Source organism: Chanodichthys erythropterus, chromosome 5 (assembly GCF_024489055.1).
Source record: "Chanodichthys erythropterus isolate Z2021 chromosome 5, ASM2448905v1, whole genome shotgun sequence".
Taxonomy (NCBI): Eukaryota; Metazoa; Chordata; class Actinopteri; order Cypriniformes; family Xenocyprididae; genus Chanodichthys; species Chanodichthys erythropterus.
The window spans coordinates 18,933,465-18,951,980 of NC_090225.1; the positions used below are offsets into that span (position 1 = coordinate 18,933,465).

General features: G+C 35.4%; 3 protein-coding genes across 5 annotated transcripts; 1 reads left to right on the forward strand and 2 right to left on the reverse strand.

Moving 5' to 3' along the window:
* Window positions 1-2,220: 2,220 nt before the first annotated feature.
* On the reverse strand, window positions 2,221-5,829 carry sar1ab (secretion associated, Ras related GTPase 1Ab). Its single transcript, XM_067385316.1, has 7 exons — window positions 5,687-5,829; window positions 4,837-4,910; window positions 4,627-4,746; window positions 4,409-4,474; window positions 4,089-4,192; window positions 3,460-3,591; window positions 2,221-3,334 (listed from the first exon to the last, which is right to left on the reverse strand). The coding sequence occupies exons 2-7, from the start codon at window positions 4,892-4,894 to the stop codon at window positions 3,218-3,220; spliced, it is 597 nt and encodes a 198-aa protein (XP_067241417.1). The 5' UTR covers window positions 4,895-4,910; window positions 5,687-5,829; the 3' UTR covers window positions 2,221-3,217.
* Window positions 5,830-6,425: 596 nt separating this feature from the next.
* ppa1b (inorganic pyrophosphatase 1b) lies at window positions 6,426-14,244 on the reverse strand. 3 transcript variants are annotated; one of them, XM_067386417.1, is made up of 12 exons: window positions 13,843-13,966; window positions 13,476-13,688; window positions 10,812-10,876; window positions 10,422-10,475; window positions 10,015-10,134; window positions 8,949-9,035; window positions 8,676-8,802; window positions 8,463-8,590; window positions 8,289-8,374; window positions 7,343-7,418; window positions 7,151-7,190; window positions 6,426-6,738 (listed from the first exon to the last, which is right to left on the reverse strand). In XM_067386417.1, the coding sequence occupies exons 2-12, from the start codon at window positions 13,612-13,614 to the stop codon at window positions 6,707-6,709; spliced, it is 954 nt and encodes a 317-aa protein (XP_067242518.1). In that variant the 5' UTR covers window positions 13,615-13,688; window positions 13,843-13,966; the 3' UTR covers window positions 6,426-6,706. The 3 variants fall into 3 exon arrangements, with proteins under 3 accessions (XP_067242518.1, XP_067242520.1, XP_067242519.1); XM_067386419.1 differs by lacking the exons at window positions 13,476-13,688; window positions 13,843-13,966 and adding an exon at window positions 14,128-14,244; XM_067386418.1 differs by having other exon boundaries at window positions 13,476-13,947.
* On the forward strand, window positions 14,026-18,025 carry eif4ebp2 (eukaryotic translation initiation factor 4E binding protein 2). Its single transcript, XM_067386420.1, has 3 exons — window positions 14,026-14,314; window positions 15,114-15,290; window positions 15,476-18,025. Exons 1-3 carry the CDS (start codon window positions 14,182-14,184, stop codon window positions 15,505-15,507), a joined length of 342 nt encoding a protein of 113 aa, XP_067242521.1. The 5' UTR covers window positions 14,026-14,181; the 3' UTR covers window positions 15,508-18,025.
* Window positions 18,026-18,516: the final 491 nt, after the last annotated feature.

An 18,516-nucleotide genomic window follows, 5' to 3' on the forward strand; every position in this document is an offset into this window, starting at 1 on the left:
CAGGGAGGTACAGATGGTGGTGAAATCCGGGTGGTAGCCTTGAGCAGAGGAGTCCAGATGTTGCTCCAGGCCACAGCCAGGACGGCGAGGAAGGAGTTGAGGTGGTGAAATGCTCCAAACAACCTTGGGGAGGCGTGTAAGCAGTGCAGCCGATATGGATGGATCCTTGGGCAAAGACAGAGAGCTGAAGGAGCGGAGTGATGCTGATGGTCTCGGAGTTTGGAATGGAATCGCAGCGATGGCCTCCCGAGGCGGCAGCAGGGTACCGGAGGGCTGAGGTGGACCTGGAATTACTGAGGGCTGAGGTGGAACCTGAGTGAAGGCAGAGCCATTCGGAGCCGTAGGGGTGAAAGGTCGGAGAAACTCGAACGACCCGTAGGCCCCAGGCCCCAGGTGTAGCCACGCCATTGAGAGGAGGCGGTTGTAGAGCTGAGGGCGTTATGTGAGACAGTGAGGGCTGGGTAGCAGGCAAGGTTGAGGGCTGGAGAACAGGCTGAATAGCAGAGGGACTGAAACAAACAAAGTCATTATCAGGGGTTTGGAGAGGAGGTGGGAGAGGGAGGCTGGGTGGGACCAATTCATCTAGAATAGCTGATATTTTCAATAAATCATGTTCCCATTCACTCCGGTGACAAATTTTAAAATTAATGAAACTAAATTCTATTTATAAGGTAAAACTTTTACATTTTTAGGCATTAATGCCAATGCCTAATGCCAAAATGTTTTCTTTGTTCACAAAGTAATTTACTGGGCATTATTGTTAACTTGCAAGACTGTAAGGAGAAATGACAATTTGATGGATAACTAATTTAAATATATTCTATAATCACATTTAGGTAATGTATTAATTCTGCCGTCACATCTGAGCGCGAAACGCTGTTTAGATAGTTTCAAGATAGGCTAGTTAAAAATAATTCATAATACAATAATAATTTAATCTAATTGTTCAAATGTGTTCTTGTTGTTACATGTGCACTCTGTTTTGGACTTGTTTTTGACTTGTTGTTGTTCCATTTCCTGCCACTAGTTCATCATCATGGTTACTTATCACTCCAATCATCACATTCAGCTGTGTCCAATCACCCCTTGTGTTCCCATGTATATAAGCCCTATGTTTCCTGTGTAGGATTGTCCGGTATTGTTCTTGTGTAGTGTGGTGTTCTTCCTGTTGTACCTGTTTGTGGATTACTCTCCTTGTGGATTTATTAAAGCAAGTTATACTTCTATTCTCCTCGTCGTGCGTTTATGCTAATATCTAGGTAATAACTAAGTAATAACAATCTAGGTAATAACAATCTTAGGTAATAACTAGGTAATAACAATCTTAGTAATATCTAGGTAATAACAATCTAGGTAATAACTAGGTAATAACAATCTTAGGTAATAACTAGGTAATCACAATCTTAGTAATATCTAGGTAATAACAATCTAGGTAATAACTAGGTAATCACAATCTTAGGTAATAACTAGGTAATCACAATCTTAGGTAATAACTAGGTAATCACAATCTTAGGTAATAACTAGGTAATAACAATCTTAGGTAATAACAATCTTAGGTAATAACTAGGTAATAACAATCTTAAGTAATAACTAGGTAATAACAATCTAGGTAATAACTAGGTAGTAACAAATCTTAGTTAATAACTAGGCAATAACCAATCTTAGGTAATAAGTAATGTACTTAATAACTAACTAGTTTTTATCTAGTTACTAACTAAGATTAATTATTACCTAGTTATTACCTAAGTTATAACCAATCTTAGGTAATTACTAGGTAAAAACCAATCTTAGGTAATAACTAGATAATAACTAGTTATTGTCTAGTTATTACCTAAGATTAGTTATTACCTAGTAATTATCTAGTTATTACCTATTTTAGGTAATAACTATGTAAAAACCAATCTTAGGTAATAATTATGTAATAACTAATCTTAGGTAATAACTAGATAATAACTAGGTAATAACCAATATTAGGTAATAACTAGATAATAATTAGGTAATAACCAAAGATTAGCTATTACCTAGTTATTACCTAAGATTGGTTATTACCTAGTTGTTACCTTGTTATTACCTAAGATTGATTCTTACCTAGTTATTACCTAAGAGTGGTTATTACCTAGGATGTCACAAATATTTTACTATTTAAAATGTTTATTCAAATTGCTGTTTATGATTCATATACATATCGATGTTTTTGGAAAAGGGCAAAGTACACACAGAAAATTCAAAATATTTTATTTGTGTTGCCTACTTCAGTGCATGCTACAAGGTGCTACAAGTGGCACGTACATAATTAGCCATTTCAAAAGATAAGCACCATTGAAAATCCCAATCCTTTCACATAAGCCTATTTACAAATAGGGGTAAAAGTGACCTAGTAATATGACAGATTTTTCTATTGCAAAGGCAATATGAACTAAAAAAGCCTATGTACTTTCATGTCATAACTGCAAATAAGTCACAGCTGACAGTCAAAAAGTACTTATTGCACATTTATTCAGGTAGTTTAGTGTTGAAACAAGCTAATGTAGAAACATCACTGAAAATGAAGAACACATCAGCGCATATCAAAATACTACATACAAATCAAACATTTGTAGTTTTAAATATTAGGTATAAATATTTAATTGTAAATCTCAGCAAATTTGATAAGCAAGCATGTATACATTGGCAGTCCACACCTTCAGAAGTATTTCCTTTAAACAGGTGGGAAATACAGCACTAGGAAGAGCCACCAGCATTAAGGCACTGAGGTAATGTAACATGTAACATGAAAAAACACTGATTCTGTATCATCTAATGATTGTGACATCAGAACACAAATGATATTCACCTGATTAGAAGTCCTTAAATCAAATGTACAAAGGTATGTTTAACTTTTGGCAGGGTTTAAAACTGACACTCAGGTGAACAACATGTTACAGATGCCATCCCTTAAAATAACCCAGCTTGGTCAACTGTTAAAGGATGCTGTATTTCTAACCCTTTTAGAAAAGTAAACAGCATAAATTGCATCTTAAAAAAGTAAAAGTGTAAGTAATTGCTACCGTAGCTTATTAAATAAATGCATATCTCAGATATTGATCTATCACCACACTGGATTTCTTAGGCTCAGATAATATATAACACCCCTGGTTACTTAGTTTCATTACAAGATAAATAATCAATTAATAAATAAGGATACATCAGTTATGAATTAATAAACACATTAAATATGTTAATCAATATACTGAGATAGCCATCGAAAACCTTCACCATATCCTTGTCTCTTCAACACACTACACATAAAGACTTCCATTGGCCTCAGGTTGAGTTCTTTCAGTGATACATTCCCCTGTGTGGATGTATAGAGACAAAATAAGACCTTGTATTGTTCCAGAAAATATTATACATTTTATATATTACATACCAAACTATACAACAAAATGTTTTAGATAATATATTTCCTCAATGATCTACCTTTCCAGTGGTGTGTCCATAAAGACCAAACATTCCTCTCAGCGCATCCTCACTAATTGCTTCTGGCCGGTCAATTTTATTCCCCAAAATAAGGATTGGCACATTGGAGATGGTTTCATCAGTTAAGAGGGCCTATAGTATAAAGAGCAATCGTTATTATTTAAATATATGGCTGTTTTGATTGGTGGAATTGGGAAGAAAATTTAAATTTGTGCAATAAAGTCAGTGCTTTGACAATTCCTCTGGATGTATTCATAGTTAAACTTGTGTGTCTATGTAACTATCTTGTCTTAAAGGAACAATCCACTTTTTTTGAAAATAGGCTCCTTTTCCAACTCCCCTAGAGTTTACTGTTTTCGAATCCATTCAGCCGATCTCCAAGTTTTAAATAGGAAACATATATTAACTCTGGTCATTTTTGAGCAAGATGCTAACGGTCTAATCAGATTCAATGAATTATGCTAAGCTATGCTAAAAGTGGTACTGCCAGACCCGGAGATCGGCTGAATGGATTCAAAAACAGTAAAACTCAACTTTTTAACTCTAGGGGAGTTGGAAAATGAGCCTATTTTCAAAAAAAGTGGAGTGTTCCTTTAACAAAACCCTTGACTATATAAAAGTAGACTTACATCCAACTCGATTTTGGCTTCTTGTAGTCGTTCATGGTCAGCACAGTCAACAAGATACACTATCCCATTTATTGCTGGAAGATAATTTCTCCAAACTCTTCTTGCTGAGAATTGTGAATTGACAAGATCATTATGTCTGGTTGATCTAAATTTCTAAACATATATATATATATATATATATATATATATATATATATATATATATATATATATATATATAAATATATAAATCTACTTTTGTTTAATAATAGCATTCATTTTTAATTCTTAGATTTAAATTCCAGAATCATTAATCATCTATTATTAAATTCTATATTTACCTTGAGCATGACCACCCAGGTCAAATGTTGTGAAAGTCATCCCAGCAATAGTCAGTTCCTCAGATGCTAGCAGATAGGACAAGAGACAGTACATTGTGCACAATGTTTGCTCCAACAAATGTAGAATTCAGCTTGTAAGAATAAAAAATATTGTTTTTATTTACTTTGTAAATCTATACAACTCATATTAAAACAGTAACATATTACATTTTACTTACTAGGGTGAAGTGTTGGAACATGCTGCCCAAGTCGATCATCTTTAAGCATGTGCAATAATGTTGTTTTTCCAGCATTGTCTAATCCAAGAAAAACTAATTTCCCAGACTTTTTATAGAGTCCTAAAAGGAAATATAAGAATGAAAGCACAAAAAAACAGTTACGTGATGATTGATGCTCATCTGTTTTTCAATATCTGGCTGATTCTTTACCTAATAATTGTAACACACTGCTGAATCCTCTGTACAGCCAATCAAGTATGAAAGACATTTTCGTAGCCTGCTCCCTGAAATGAAATAGCAACAGAATGAGATATTTGTTCCAACAGAGTACTGCAAGATTCAAGACTTTCCAATGGGCTCTGCTAACTCCAAAATAAGCTCTTTACCTAAATCTACTGTAAGTATGTGGAAAAACAGCTGGTAGCTACTACGTTACTAAATAGCCCAAGTTAACGTTTTGCCTTCAATAATGCCTTTAAGAAAAGAGACACAAACCCCCTCGTAGCTATTAGCAATATCCCGCACACAACATGAGCAAGAAACTATTTCTAGTTGCGAGACCTTGTCACTTGACGCCATGGATATAGCACACAGACATAGCTGTCACTCAAATGACAGCAAGTCGTTCAACTTCAAGTGCATTTCTATACATTAATAACGAACTTATTATGGTGTTTATTAGGTTGGATACATATTCAACCAAATATTATTGTTCCCTAACTGTAACCATCGCAGTATACACAGCCCAAATGTTTAGCGCGCGTTTTCTAGAAACACGTCAATACAGTGGAGGCGCTTTAAACACACTGAAAACAACAGCCAGATATGCTGGTCAAAGGTTGAATGAGCAAAACAAAGTATTGTGAAGGTAAAAAAAAAAAAAAAAAAAAAAAGCTTAGCATGACGTTATAGATCAAACCTGGCTTTTTTAAAAATGTGTCTATTAAAAATTGTATCCATTTACAAATATTTTAACAGTCGCGTCGTTTGTAATGTTGCGTCATTTGTAAATAACACATAACACTATGAGCTCTAAAATGGTAAATATTCGAGTCAATACCTGTAAGGGTCCGCGTGAGTAGTAGACCAGTCAGTCAGGTCTGTGTTCTTCTGCTGAACACCAGCCTGAATTTGACGTTTAACCGGAACTGCGTAGTTGTGTGCATAGGGTGGTCTCAGATCGATTGTAGGTTAATGCGTTGTCATCTGGTTGCTAAATGTTGACTGACCTGCATCTGTGGGGTCTGACAGCTAAGATTTACATTTAAAAGTTTGGGGTTGGTAGGATTTTTATTTATTTATTTATTTTTTAAGTATTTTATACTTACTACTGCATTTATCAAAAATACAGTAACAGTAATTTTGTGAATTATTATTACAATTTAAGATAACAGAAACATTAGAATTGCAGTCTCCACTTTCACTGTATAGGAAAAATATGCAAGTGAATGATGACCGAGGTTGTTAGTCCCATTCTGACTAACATCTGTTGTTGTACAGAACAAAGAAAGTCATATGGATTTGGAGAAACTGACAGAAGTTTCACTTTTGGGTGAACAATCCCTTTAAAAGTGATGTGTTTTGGATGCACCTGTTAAAAATAATGAAAAAAATAAACTTTTTTGTCCACACTGGCATTATGGATCCTCGATTTCTTGTACATCAGCTCACTCTTGTGACAATTATATATAAATATTGCATTTTTATTGTTAAAATTGTATTTATGTAAAGACAATCTAATACAAAGCAAAAGCTTTTACCAAAAAGTATCTGATAACAGCAGTGTCATATGAGAAAAAGTTTATTAAAGCATTTGTTCCACATCTTACAGTACCTGAGTTTGACCAGACTATTTAGTATCTCTAACCTTAGTATCTTTTACACAGAATATCTAACCATTATCAAAATCAACATAACTTAGCAAGACATCGGTTAGCTCCTCTAACTGTTAATTTGAGATTTAGTCTCCATATAATATGTTAAGTGCCCATGTTTTCAAATAATATCCATTATTCTAGACAGAAACTGACATGCACATTCTAAACATGATCACATTGGTGCATTAACAGTGTTACTTTCTTCAGTTCTTTGCATAGTAGAACCACTTGTCAACTGTAAAAGAAAACGAAACCATGTAAATATGATGCACGTCTTGAAAGAAAAACTGTTATTCATTTGTAAATGTAAAATTGAACAAATACATGACAGTAAAAAATATAGGTTACACTTTATTTTACAGTGCCGTAGTTACATTGTAATTACTTAAATAAGTACTGAGTAATATTAATTAACTACATCTACTTGGTATAGAGTTACAGTTAGGGTTTGGTTTAGGGTTAGTTACTTGTAATTATGCATAATTTACTATTATTACTATAGTAAGTACACATAGTAACGTGAAACTACAGCACTGTAAAATAAAGTGTTACCAAAATATATAATAATATAAAACTAAAATAACAGATTTTAAGAGATCTGATGTGTCACTGCAAAAAAAGAAAAAGACAAAAAAAAAAAATCAAACCTGAGCTGGGAACTGGACTGGAATCTCCACATGGGCATGACTAAAAATAGAAAGAAAAATTAGTTTCAGTTACCACATGAGTAAAGTATTATTTGACATAAGGTGTCACTATAAAACTAATACATATGTATATTCATTTTATTAAATAGTGAATAAAGTCCTGTGAATTCAAATAAAAAAAAAAGTTCATACTCCATCAACAACTGCTTTGGCTTCATCTGCCGAACAGCAGAATGGACTGTCTCCCTCTGAGACACACGTGTTCTTGCTGCACAATGAAAAAGAAAAAAGCAATATGACTTGAGGTGAAAAGAAAACAAAGCAAATAAAATTCTCTTTATTTCATAATATATTTATGTATTTCAGGTTTAAACCAGGGCTGCATTCCACTCCAATTTTAGACACGCACTTGTGAACTTCCCTAAGCACTTCCTGTCAGGGGAATCCTTGCGCCATTTGTTAAGTGCATTCCACTTCGTGAAGTGGACAAGGGAAGTTCATATAGACAGACCCTCGTCCCCTCGATTTTGACCGAGGGAGCAAGTCTGCTCCGATGTACACTTCAAGCAGCTCTATATCCCACAATTCAACTTGATTGTGACATCACAGCAGATGGCACTTAACGGAAGTGTATAATATATTAATTATGTTGAGATTCAATCACATAATATTTGTAGCTACCTTATGTTCACAGTCAAAGTTTACTCTATTTGATATTTTGTTTCATTTGTGTAATTTTATTTTTCTCCAACAGCTCATTTACTATTTTTTTCAACAACCTATAAGCATATAAGAATGGTGCATAAAATATACTCCTTAGTACAAAAGGGGTTTGAATAATTAATCAGCTCCATAGTGAATTCCAAGTGATCAAGGGCTCTTAGTGCCTTTGATTTAAACATTATTCACAAGTTCCGCCAGTAGTGCAGCATAAGCAATGACGCACATCCGTGTCCACGAAACAGAAGGAAGTTAGTGAGTGAAGGGCATTAAAATTTGGATTGGTACACAGCCCTTGTCTACACCTTTATAGGCTATCTGTAGTGATTGTAAATGGAAGAGCAAACAGTCAGAGCTGAAATAAAATACTATGCAAATGAGAAAACAAATGCAGACTGCTGAAGAAAGATTCCCTCACCAGTTTAGTTCTCCAGCATGGGTTTGTTGTGAGATAAGTGCCTTCCAGAAGCCATGGGTGGCTTTGATTGTCTCAATGGCAAAGTTCTGGAATAAATGTAGGATATTTACAGAGCTGTTAAGGCTTATGACCAATCACAAAATAAAGCTTATTTACAACACTTTTTCAACATACCTTGTCTTTGAACTCTCCGTTAAATGCAAACTGGTTTTCGGGTTTCCCATCAGGTACCTTGTACCTCCTGAACCAGTCAACTGTGGCCTCAAGGTACCCTGGCTTGAGTCTCCTCACGTCACTAATGCCTGTATTTCACATCAGAGGAATAAAAACAATCACAAATCTGTATCTCTCTTCTAAGTAAACAGGAAAGCAACAAGTGTCATTTACTGTTCAAGTCCTTTGCCTCAGGGTCATCAACATTGATTGCAATGACCTTCCAGTCAGTTTCTCCTTCATCAATCATTGCTAAGACACCCAGGACTTTCACTTTGATAACATCTCCACGACTGCACACCTGCAAAGATCAAGCATTATAGGGTTTGTTTATCTAATTCAACTTTAACTGCAGATAATGGACATGCTTCATTATAAATTTGGGTTTATTATGAATTTGGCTTTATTTCATTGAATACTTCAAAAGACAAACACCAGTATCAATACCTTGCTACCAATTTCACAGACATCGATTGGGTCATTGTCACCACAACACCCTGTGTCATTGTCTTTGTGCCCGGGGTCTTCCCAAGTCTGTCAGAAAATATTTAAATAAAGTTGTTGTAAAATCTAAAAAAAAAGACTGGATTAATGATGCTGAAAATTCAGTTTTCCTATCACAGGAATAAATTATTACATTTTAAAATATTTTAAAATTAAAGAGTTAGTTCACCCAAAAATGAAAGTTCTGTCATTTATTACTCACGCTCATGCTGTTCCACACCTGCAAGACCTTCGTTAATCTTCAGAACACAAATTAAGATATTTTAGTTGAAATCCGATGGTTCCGTGAGGCCTGCATAGCCAGCAATGACACTTCCTCTCTCAAGATCCATAAAGGTACTAAAAACATATTTAAATCAGTTCATGTAAGTACAGTGGTTCAATATTAATATTTTAAAGCGACGAAAATATTTTTGTTGCGCCAAAAAAAAAACAAAATAACGACTTATATAGTGATGGCCGATTTCAAAACACTGCTTCAGGAAGCTTTGGAGCACAGTGAATAAGTGTGTCGAATCAGCGGTTCGGAGCGCCAAAGTCATGTGATTTCAGCCGTTGGCAGTTTGACACGCGATCTGAATCATGATTCGACACACTGATTCATTTCTGCTCCGATGCTTCATGAAGCAGTGTTTTGAAATCGGCCATCACTAAATAAGTCGTTATTTTGTTTTTTTTGGCGCACCAAAAATATTCTCGTCGCTTTATAATATTAATATTGAACCACTGTACTTACATGAACTGATTTAAATATGTTTTTAGTACCTTTATGGATCTTAAAAGAGAGGAAATGTCATTGCTTCCTATGCAGGCCTCACAGAGCCATCGGATTTCAACTAAAATATCTTAATTTGTGTTCCAAAGATTAACAAAGGTCTTACGGGTGTGAAACGACATGAGGGTGAGTAATAAATGACAGAATTTTCATTATTAGGTGAACTAACCCTTTAAAAGGTCTGTTTTATTCTATGTATTTAACGTATGGTCGGTGCTGATTTAAAAGGCTTACTTGAGGGATTGCTCCATAATTCCAAATATAGCCTTTGTGTGGGAAAACATTGGCCACATAGCGCAAATTGCCTTTCTTCACATCTTGCTTAATCGGGTTTAGAGGGTCTTTTGTGGCAATCTGAAAAATAAAGCATATTGTTGACTTGCAGAATATTCATGCAGACATCAACTGGTTGATGGGTCATTATTTTGTTTGAATATCAGTACACAATACACCACAAATGTAGGTTAAATGTGTTTTCTTTTCAACATCACTTAGTCCTATATGTATTGTGTTGTATGCATTAATGTTTTAGGTGTGTAAATATATGGCCATACAAAATATAAGGCCTGTTACAAAGTCCTCTATTCTATTGTTTTATTGTGTTATACTGAAGTTATGTAGTTTTGTACTGTTGCTCATACCTCCATTTTTGCATTTGTCCATCTTGGTACTTCAACAACCATGTGGAAAATGTTCTACAGAGTAAATAAAAATGGTTTATTAAAAAAAAGAAAATCTTAAGCAAGTAAACATTCATATTACTAAAAAGTCATGAGAATGATTACTCATAAAGTTTTAAACACATAAGATATCAGAACAGTCCAAAGTATTGAACGATTTAAGATGACACTGTTAAAAGGGTAAAGATCATTCCTCTCACAGACTAAGTCCCTTCACCCGATAAAGAGCTGATATACACTGTACTGTGCTGGATTGTGAAATGACCATTAACAGCCAAAGGGCTCCCACAAGGGAGGGGTATCAACACTGTGACCCTGACAAGAGAAACTAGGAACATTAAAATACTGTACCTGCGATTCATCAGCACACATAGGTATGTCATGGAATGGTGAAATATACTTTCCATCTGAGTTCTCTGTTAAAAACAAGAAAGTTACATATGTAACATAACATTTCTGTACAAATAAATATTTCAAATGCAGTTGTGTGCTTCAATTATTTGTACATCTGGGGCCGTATTCACAAAACATCTTAAGGCTAAAAGTAGCTCCTAAATTGCCGATTTAGGAGAAACTCTTAAAAATAATGGGCGTGTCAGTCCTAATTTTAGGACTCCTAAATTTTTGCTCTAAGAGTATTTCACAAAGCATTTTAGCGCTAAAACTAGCTCCTAAATCTGTGAAACGTTAGGAGTAGTCAAGAGGACTCCTAAGTCACTAAGAGCAAATCACAAAGAGTCCTAATCCACCCAAAGACACTGAACACCACTGAGACAATAGCGACAGAGCCTTGGGTGCTGAACCTTTTCTTTATAAATGCAATAAAATGCAATGCAATAAAAAAAAAAATTGATTTATAGATTTGAATCTATGATGAGACGCCAAAAATTAATCTTTAACAAATAAATAAATATTGTCTGATTACCTGTGGCAGTGGTTTTCATGGGTTCACACTTACAAATAATTTAATAGAGTAAAAAAAAAAAAATATATATATATATATATATATATATATATATATATATATATATATATATATATATATATATATATATATATCGTCTGTGTATTTATTTCGCTTCTCGTGCTGATTAGAAAGACCGTTTGAATGTGTTTCTCCCAAACTTTGTTTATAAAACATAATTTGTCAGTTGAATTCTGCATTCTCTTGAGATGCAGACATCCAAGAGGCGGACAATTAACTGTATAGTTTAATTAGTCAAGTCAAGTCAAGTCAAGTCAAATTTATTTATATAGCGCTTTTTACAATTGGTAATTGTTTCAAAGCAGCTGTGACACTTAGCCTACATTTTAAAACCTTTATGGCAACAATATGGCAACATTTTATTTTGACTGTGGGAACATTTTTATTAAAAAAACATTTATTTGAATAGGGCAACATTTGTATATGAAAACCTTTATTTTAATATGGAAACATGACACCTCATTCTACAATATTTCTATGATTAAATCACTGACTCCTCCCCATCAGCCAATCACAGTGTGTATACTCCATAGCAACGAGGTCAACCCCTCCCTTACTCTTAGCTTAAGACTTCAGTCTATTCCTTAGTAAAAGTTGGTCTCAGCAGCTTTGTGAATAGGTTTTAAGAGAAAACTCTTAGCTAAGAACTTTTACTGCTATTTAGGAGAACTCTTAGTGGTAAGATAAAATGTTTTGTGAATACGGCCCCTGATCACTTAAAATCTTGCTGAGCAAGATCTTGCTGTTTTCCATATTAAGGCAAAAACTAATTAAATAATAAAAACCCATGAATTGTATAATAACTAGCTCTCATTAGCCTCCATGTCCACCTTGAATAAAACGTAATGAGCTCTGTTTTTGAAATCTTTAAAGCCTTCACTCTTAAAGGTATAGTCTACCTTTCCCAAAATATAATAACAATAAAAAATCTGCATAATTTACTTGAGTAGAATTTCCAAACTGCTCTTTTCCACTCATACAAAAGTGACCAAAGCTGTCAAGCAAGAATTTATAGCACGACTTTTAGTAATTAGAAACAGATACACAGACAGAAAGAAATAGATTAATTTTAAACAAATTATAGGCACTGTTATACTGTAAGCATTAATGTATAAATGAATATGCCTGTGTGATAATTTAGGAAAATATTTATATGACAAATTTTCATAAATGTGTTCTGGACAAGCCAGCCCAGGCATTCAAACTTTAGTATATTGGATGTTTTTAAGCATTTTTTTTAAGCAAGACAAGTCAGAACATCAAATAACACCTGTATAAAAGCAAGCTCGGATATTCTGCACAAATTTTCACTGGGTGTTCCACATAAGAAAGAAAATCATACGGGTTTGAAACATAAATTAGCAAGTTCAGTGTGTTAATGATTTTCCTCAGTGTGCATATAATCTGTCAATCATGTTACTTGTCAGAAGAGAGAGGTGATGTCATACTGCTGCTATGGGTGAGATGTCTAATGCACAGGTGGCAACTAAACTAAACAAAGTACACCCAATTTTGAGGGAATTCATTCAGTATATCTGATTAATCTATGTACTTCATATTTTATTTATCTGAGCTCATTTTAGACAGAGCAGACAAAATTACAGAACCAAAAATTATATTCTGCAATATGATGCAATGAGCGACCCTGTAGCCTATTTGCCCGTCCTTCATTTACACATTTTAAACAGCAATACAACATAAAAAGTTTGGTAATAATAATATATTGTCGTCCATTTGTGACTTTCAGTTTTCACTATTAAACCGGTGTTTAGTTTCTTTTAACTAAGAAGTCCTTTAAACAAACCCACAAACAAATAGCCATTAAAATAAAATGTCTGTGCAAAATATCAATTTCATATCGTAAATTCATCACATTTACTGTTTCTTTGATTAAGTTTAGGTAATAAATGACGCGAGGAAAAGCGACACGTGGGACTTGCGGCCCAGCCCCTTTCATCTTAATTCAATGAACATCCCAGACCGTACAAACTCCTCATCATCAATTTCCGAAGAACAGAATTCATACTTACTAAAATAGAGCCTATAACTCAAAGTGTTAGGGTTTCCTCTTTCTTCAGTGGAGAAACTCATATTGTGCGCTATTGTGTATTGATTCCGGTAGGCTGTGTGTAAAAGGACCTCAGCGACTTGCTTGGGGAAATCGCACATGCGCAGAAGTTGATTTGCGCGTAAGCGTTAAGTGTATGTGCATCTGATTTGTGAATCGGTAATGATGTTCAGTGCTAAAAAAAACAAAAAAATATCTTGTCAGAAAAATGTAAATATCACACTTTTAACGTAGTAACTTTTAATATGTTCAAAGACAGTTTTGTATATTTGCAGCTAAATCAGCCTAAGCTGTTTTGATTCACAACCTGGTCAAGTTGATGTTGTTACCTAGTTTAGCTGGTCAGCGAATTGATTTCCCAATCTAACCAACTATATAATATTTTTTATATTTGTTATTATATTTTTCCATTGGCGTTCATGCGATGTAATTCTCCTTTGACGTAAAAAAAATAAAATAAATAAATCTCCCTTGACGTCATATCCTCCCAGCGCTCTTCGCTTCCTGCCTGGCGGAGGGAGGGGACGGTGCTGACGGCTGGGAGGACGAGCTGAACGTCAAGAAAGCCTTGGGAAAGCGATAAGAAACAAGGGGAAAGGGCCCGAGGTTTTTACCTTGCATCGGGAAAACTTATCGCTCGACTCTGATTAGCACCCAAAGCAAGTGCAATGTCGTCCAGTCGTCAGTTTAGTGAGAGCAGGGCCATCCCGACCAGGACGGTGCTGATCAACGACTCAACGCAGCTACCTCACGACTATTGCACCACTCCTGGAGGCACTTTATTCTCCACCACCCCGGGAGGTAATAACCCGCCTGAGACGTGTGCTGTATGTCCCGGCTGATATCTGCAGCCGTTTGCATGGAGACAGTCCAATGTTAGAGGGTGGCCTGTGTTGGCCAGGAAGCCGTAACCACATAAAAGGCTGTGTCTCAAAACCTACTGTTCTATCTGCTCAGACAGTATTTTTGGGGCTCGTAGGAAAGTTTAGTTATTTTGCATGTAGACTGTTTGTTGATGCTCAAAATGTTGAGACGTTTAAATCGGCGATGGCCAAAGATGTTGCCTAGGAAGGCAGCTGACTGGGCTTTTGAGACACAGCCATGTAGTTCAAAACAAAAACAGCGCCGCCTGTGCTTCGCTCTGATCAACGTGATTGGTCGGCAGTGACTGATTGACAGAATAGAACAGAACAAAGAAATGCATTCCATTAAACGCATACAGAGACAGATACATTTAGCAGTATACACCCTATCAAGTGTGATATTGATAGCTATAGATCAACAGTATTATTTTGTGCATTGGGTTAATTATACTGTTCAAAGGATTATGTACTTAATTGTTGTGACCATTCATACTAAATTAATCACATTAATCATCTTTGTGATTTCAAAAGCTTTACAATATGTCATTAATATCTATCTCACACTTTTCAGGGAATATGGTCAGCATTCTGTATAATTAATTCACCCTCATGTTGTTTTCAATCTCATCTGATAAACACAAAAGGAAATAGGTCATATTTCTTTAGGATGGTTGTGCCAGGTTGGTAGTTATGCAATAAAATTTGATTATAACAGTATGTTTGTTGTGATAATGCAGGAACCCGAATTATCTATGATCGTAAGTTCCTATTAGACCGGCGTAACTCGCCCATCGCCCAGACCCCACCAGCACATCTGCCGGTTATCCCAGGAGTGACAGGCAAGAACATCCTCAATGAAAACAAGAGGAATGAAGCTAACAACATAAACAACCATGATGCCAAACCAGGGCAAGGTTAGTCTTTAAAACCAACCAAACTGGAACCGTTTCCACTGGAACCTCCCTGCTTTGTGCTCGACCATCTTATGTACACAAACAGTAATGGATCTGGTTGTTAGCTCACACCATTCTCTGTCTGTTTACTAGTGGTCATGCATGGTGCACATGAATTTGTTTTTCTTTTTTCTTTTGTTTTGCAGCTGAAGATGCTCAGTTTGAGATGGACATCTAAAGAAGAGGAACCAACGTGAAGAACGATTAATTACCTGGTACCTGTGTGCCAGTGGCTTGGCTTGTAGAAACCAATGTTGTGAGCCCTCTCCTTTTGCTCTCTCTAGCTGCTGGGTGCTGCATAATCATGGGGATAAATGACTAAAGTTTGCCCAGTGGGGCTGCTGGAGCCCTGAAGGTTAACCTGTGAGCCTGTTGAGCTCTTTTTGTTTAGGTTTCAGGGCTGCCAGCAGCTGTTCTTGCTTAAGTCACAGAGCAAGGGAAAAATTCTTTATTGTAAGTGCCCGGATATATTACCAATTTACCGTAATAGACTCATAAACAAATCAGCCATCAGAGATTCACTGATAGTTCAGAGTACACTGTTCCAGTTGATACCCTTAATGCAGTCTACTTTGTTCACATGTAAACTGATTTGCAGTCAAGTCAGGAAATGCAGTTATCTGCATGTTCATGTCATCCCAAATGTAACATGTGTATATATTTTTTTCCCCATCCAAAACGGTTACTGGATCTTTATTTCCCAGTTTAATTTCAAAGGGACTGCAGGATTATCATAATAATCATAATTTTGATTCAAAATGAAAGAATTCTATATTCATTCCAAGTCTTTTATATCAGTTAACTTTTTTTCAGGTATTTGTTCAGCTCAAAAGAATAGTTTTGTAGAATTGTCCAAACCACATACCTTAATCACTCATTTGAATTTTTACAGGATTATGATGCCAAACAAATGTATACAGATTTTTGACTCTTATTTAGAACTAACCCAAAATGAGCATGAGCAAATTCTTTGAATTTCCTTTTGCCCAGTGTAATCATAAAGTAAATAACATCTGATCACAATTTTGAATGACCAAACTGATATTTTAGGTCAGAGAGAATGTTTCCGTTCATATTCGTCCTGCTAACAGTATGGTTTGTACTTACCTTTGCATGGTGAGATGTTTGAAGCGTCAACATCAGCTCTGTTGTCACATCCATCCTCTGGTAAAAGGTAGACAATACCCAGTACTGTTGGACTGGATCAATGATTTAATATACTTAATGAAATGATGACAAAAAGAGAGCTGGTCTCAGGAAGCACTTGCATTATGTACCTAACAAGTACACATCTTATGGCTCCTTTCATGGGAGAAATAGCACGGTGAATATTTAACATTAATATCAGCTGTGACATCTGCTGTCACTTTCCGATTACTACAATCCTTGCAAACCTTGATAATCAAATCAAAGGTAGGAAAGCACTGAAGTGTTGTTTTGGTCATTTTACTATTGTCTGTCTCACAGCCACACAATGTGAACGATTCTTCAAAAGATGGATAGTTTTGTAGTGACCAGACATTCATATTTTGATTCAGATCAAACATCTTGAAAACTTGAATTGAATCTTTCCAATGCTCTTCTATGCATGTTCTTTTGGTCTGCTTCTTAGTCTTTAGATCACATGTGAGATCATTTAATCGATGTTGAATTTTTTTGGGGATGCCAAATCTTGTGGAAGACAAGTAGGTTTGATTAATTTGGAAAGAGAATTAAGCAAAGAGATTATCCAAACAAAGTGACTTAAAGAGGATAAGACTTATTCTCATGACTTTAATTTTCTCTTTCTGTGCTTCACTCATTCTCTGAAGCACAGAATGTTTCTCTCTCTCTCTCTCTCTCTCTCTCTCTCTCTCTCTCTCTCTCTCTCTCTCTCTCTCTCTCTCTCTCTCTCTCTCTCTCTCTCTCTCTCTCTCTCACACACACACAGTGATCTTGTGCTTAGCCTCTGTATCCATGCCTTACTTTACTAAGCTGAGCAGCTGTCAAATACAGTTCTCTTTCATACCTTAAAACAGGATCAGTTCCTTTGTTTAATTTCTTTCTGACTTTCAAGTTGAGGATACGATCAAGATATTGCTATGTTTTACTAGAAAACATTTATATTTTTGGAAACATGTTTGTTACCATTTACTTTCTTACAGAGATGGGAAGATTTGCACATACAGCAGTTTAATGTTTGTAACAGTAAGGGGTTGGTTAAAAAGAAATGCAGTTTAGGTTTGACTTTGATCGGTTGCAGTTAAACTTTCTATCATGTATTCAATTCTGCTGAAATCCTTCACAATTAGATGCCCGATTTTCCGGTTTAGACTTTTGTAAAAGTCACATTCGAGTAATAACGGTTTACAGTAAAGGAAACGTATATTATACTGTCTTTCTGTAATAGATTTGAGTTGTCAAATCCCAGCTTGTTTCAACTCTGCAATATGGAGTTTAAAATTATTTTTGTTTAAAGATTTAAAGCTTATTTTGCTTCATACTTTTCCCAGGTCTCAGAAACTATCAGAAATGCATTTAGCTCTGTATGTGGGAATATAGGATGGAAGTGTTCTATCTAATGTGGTGGAAATTGGAAACTGTATTTTCTTTCTTCTTTGAGACCCTGTTCTGTTTAATTTTAATGAAATGCCAATGCCAGTGGACACTGTTACAGCAAAATCAATAAAAGTTCCTTGATATCAACTCTGTCTGTCTTCTCTTCAAGTGGTTGTGCATTTTTGAATATGCTTGAATGTAATGTAAAATCTACTGGGTTTTAAGTAGCAGGTTTGCCACTAGATGGGGTACTGGGTTAAGTCTGCAGCTTTTATGAAAACAAAATCGAGCAAAAACAAAATTCTGGTCCTCTCTAAGTTAGTTTTGAGTCTGGTAATGTTTTCTAAGTATAATAACCACAGTAATTGTCACTATCACCATATCTTTATACAAATAGTTTTGAAAATGCTAAACTTTATTTATGCTAAAAGGAGTTTTTTTTCCCCCCCTTCTTGTCTCTCTCTAGCTAGAAGCCCTTATTACAGTATATGAATGCCTCATGTGAAGAGAGCTTGGTTGCTTGGAAACTCATGGCAACACAATGTGTCCACTCCACACCAGCAGTTTAAGCAAAGGCTTTTTTTCATTGCTATGAAAGACATTAGACACAGTGGCAGTGAAATTTAAGAACTTGGCCAGAAGCTTTTCT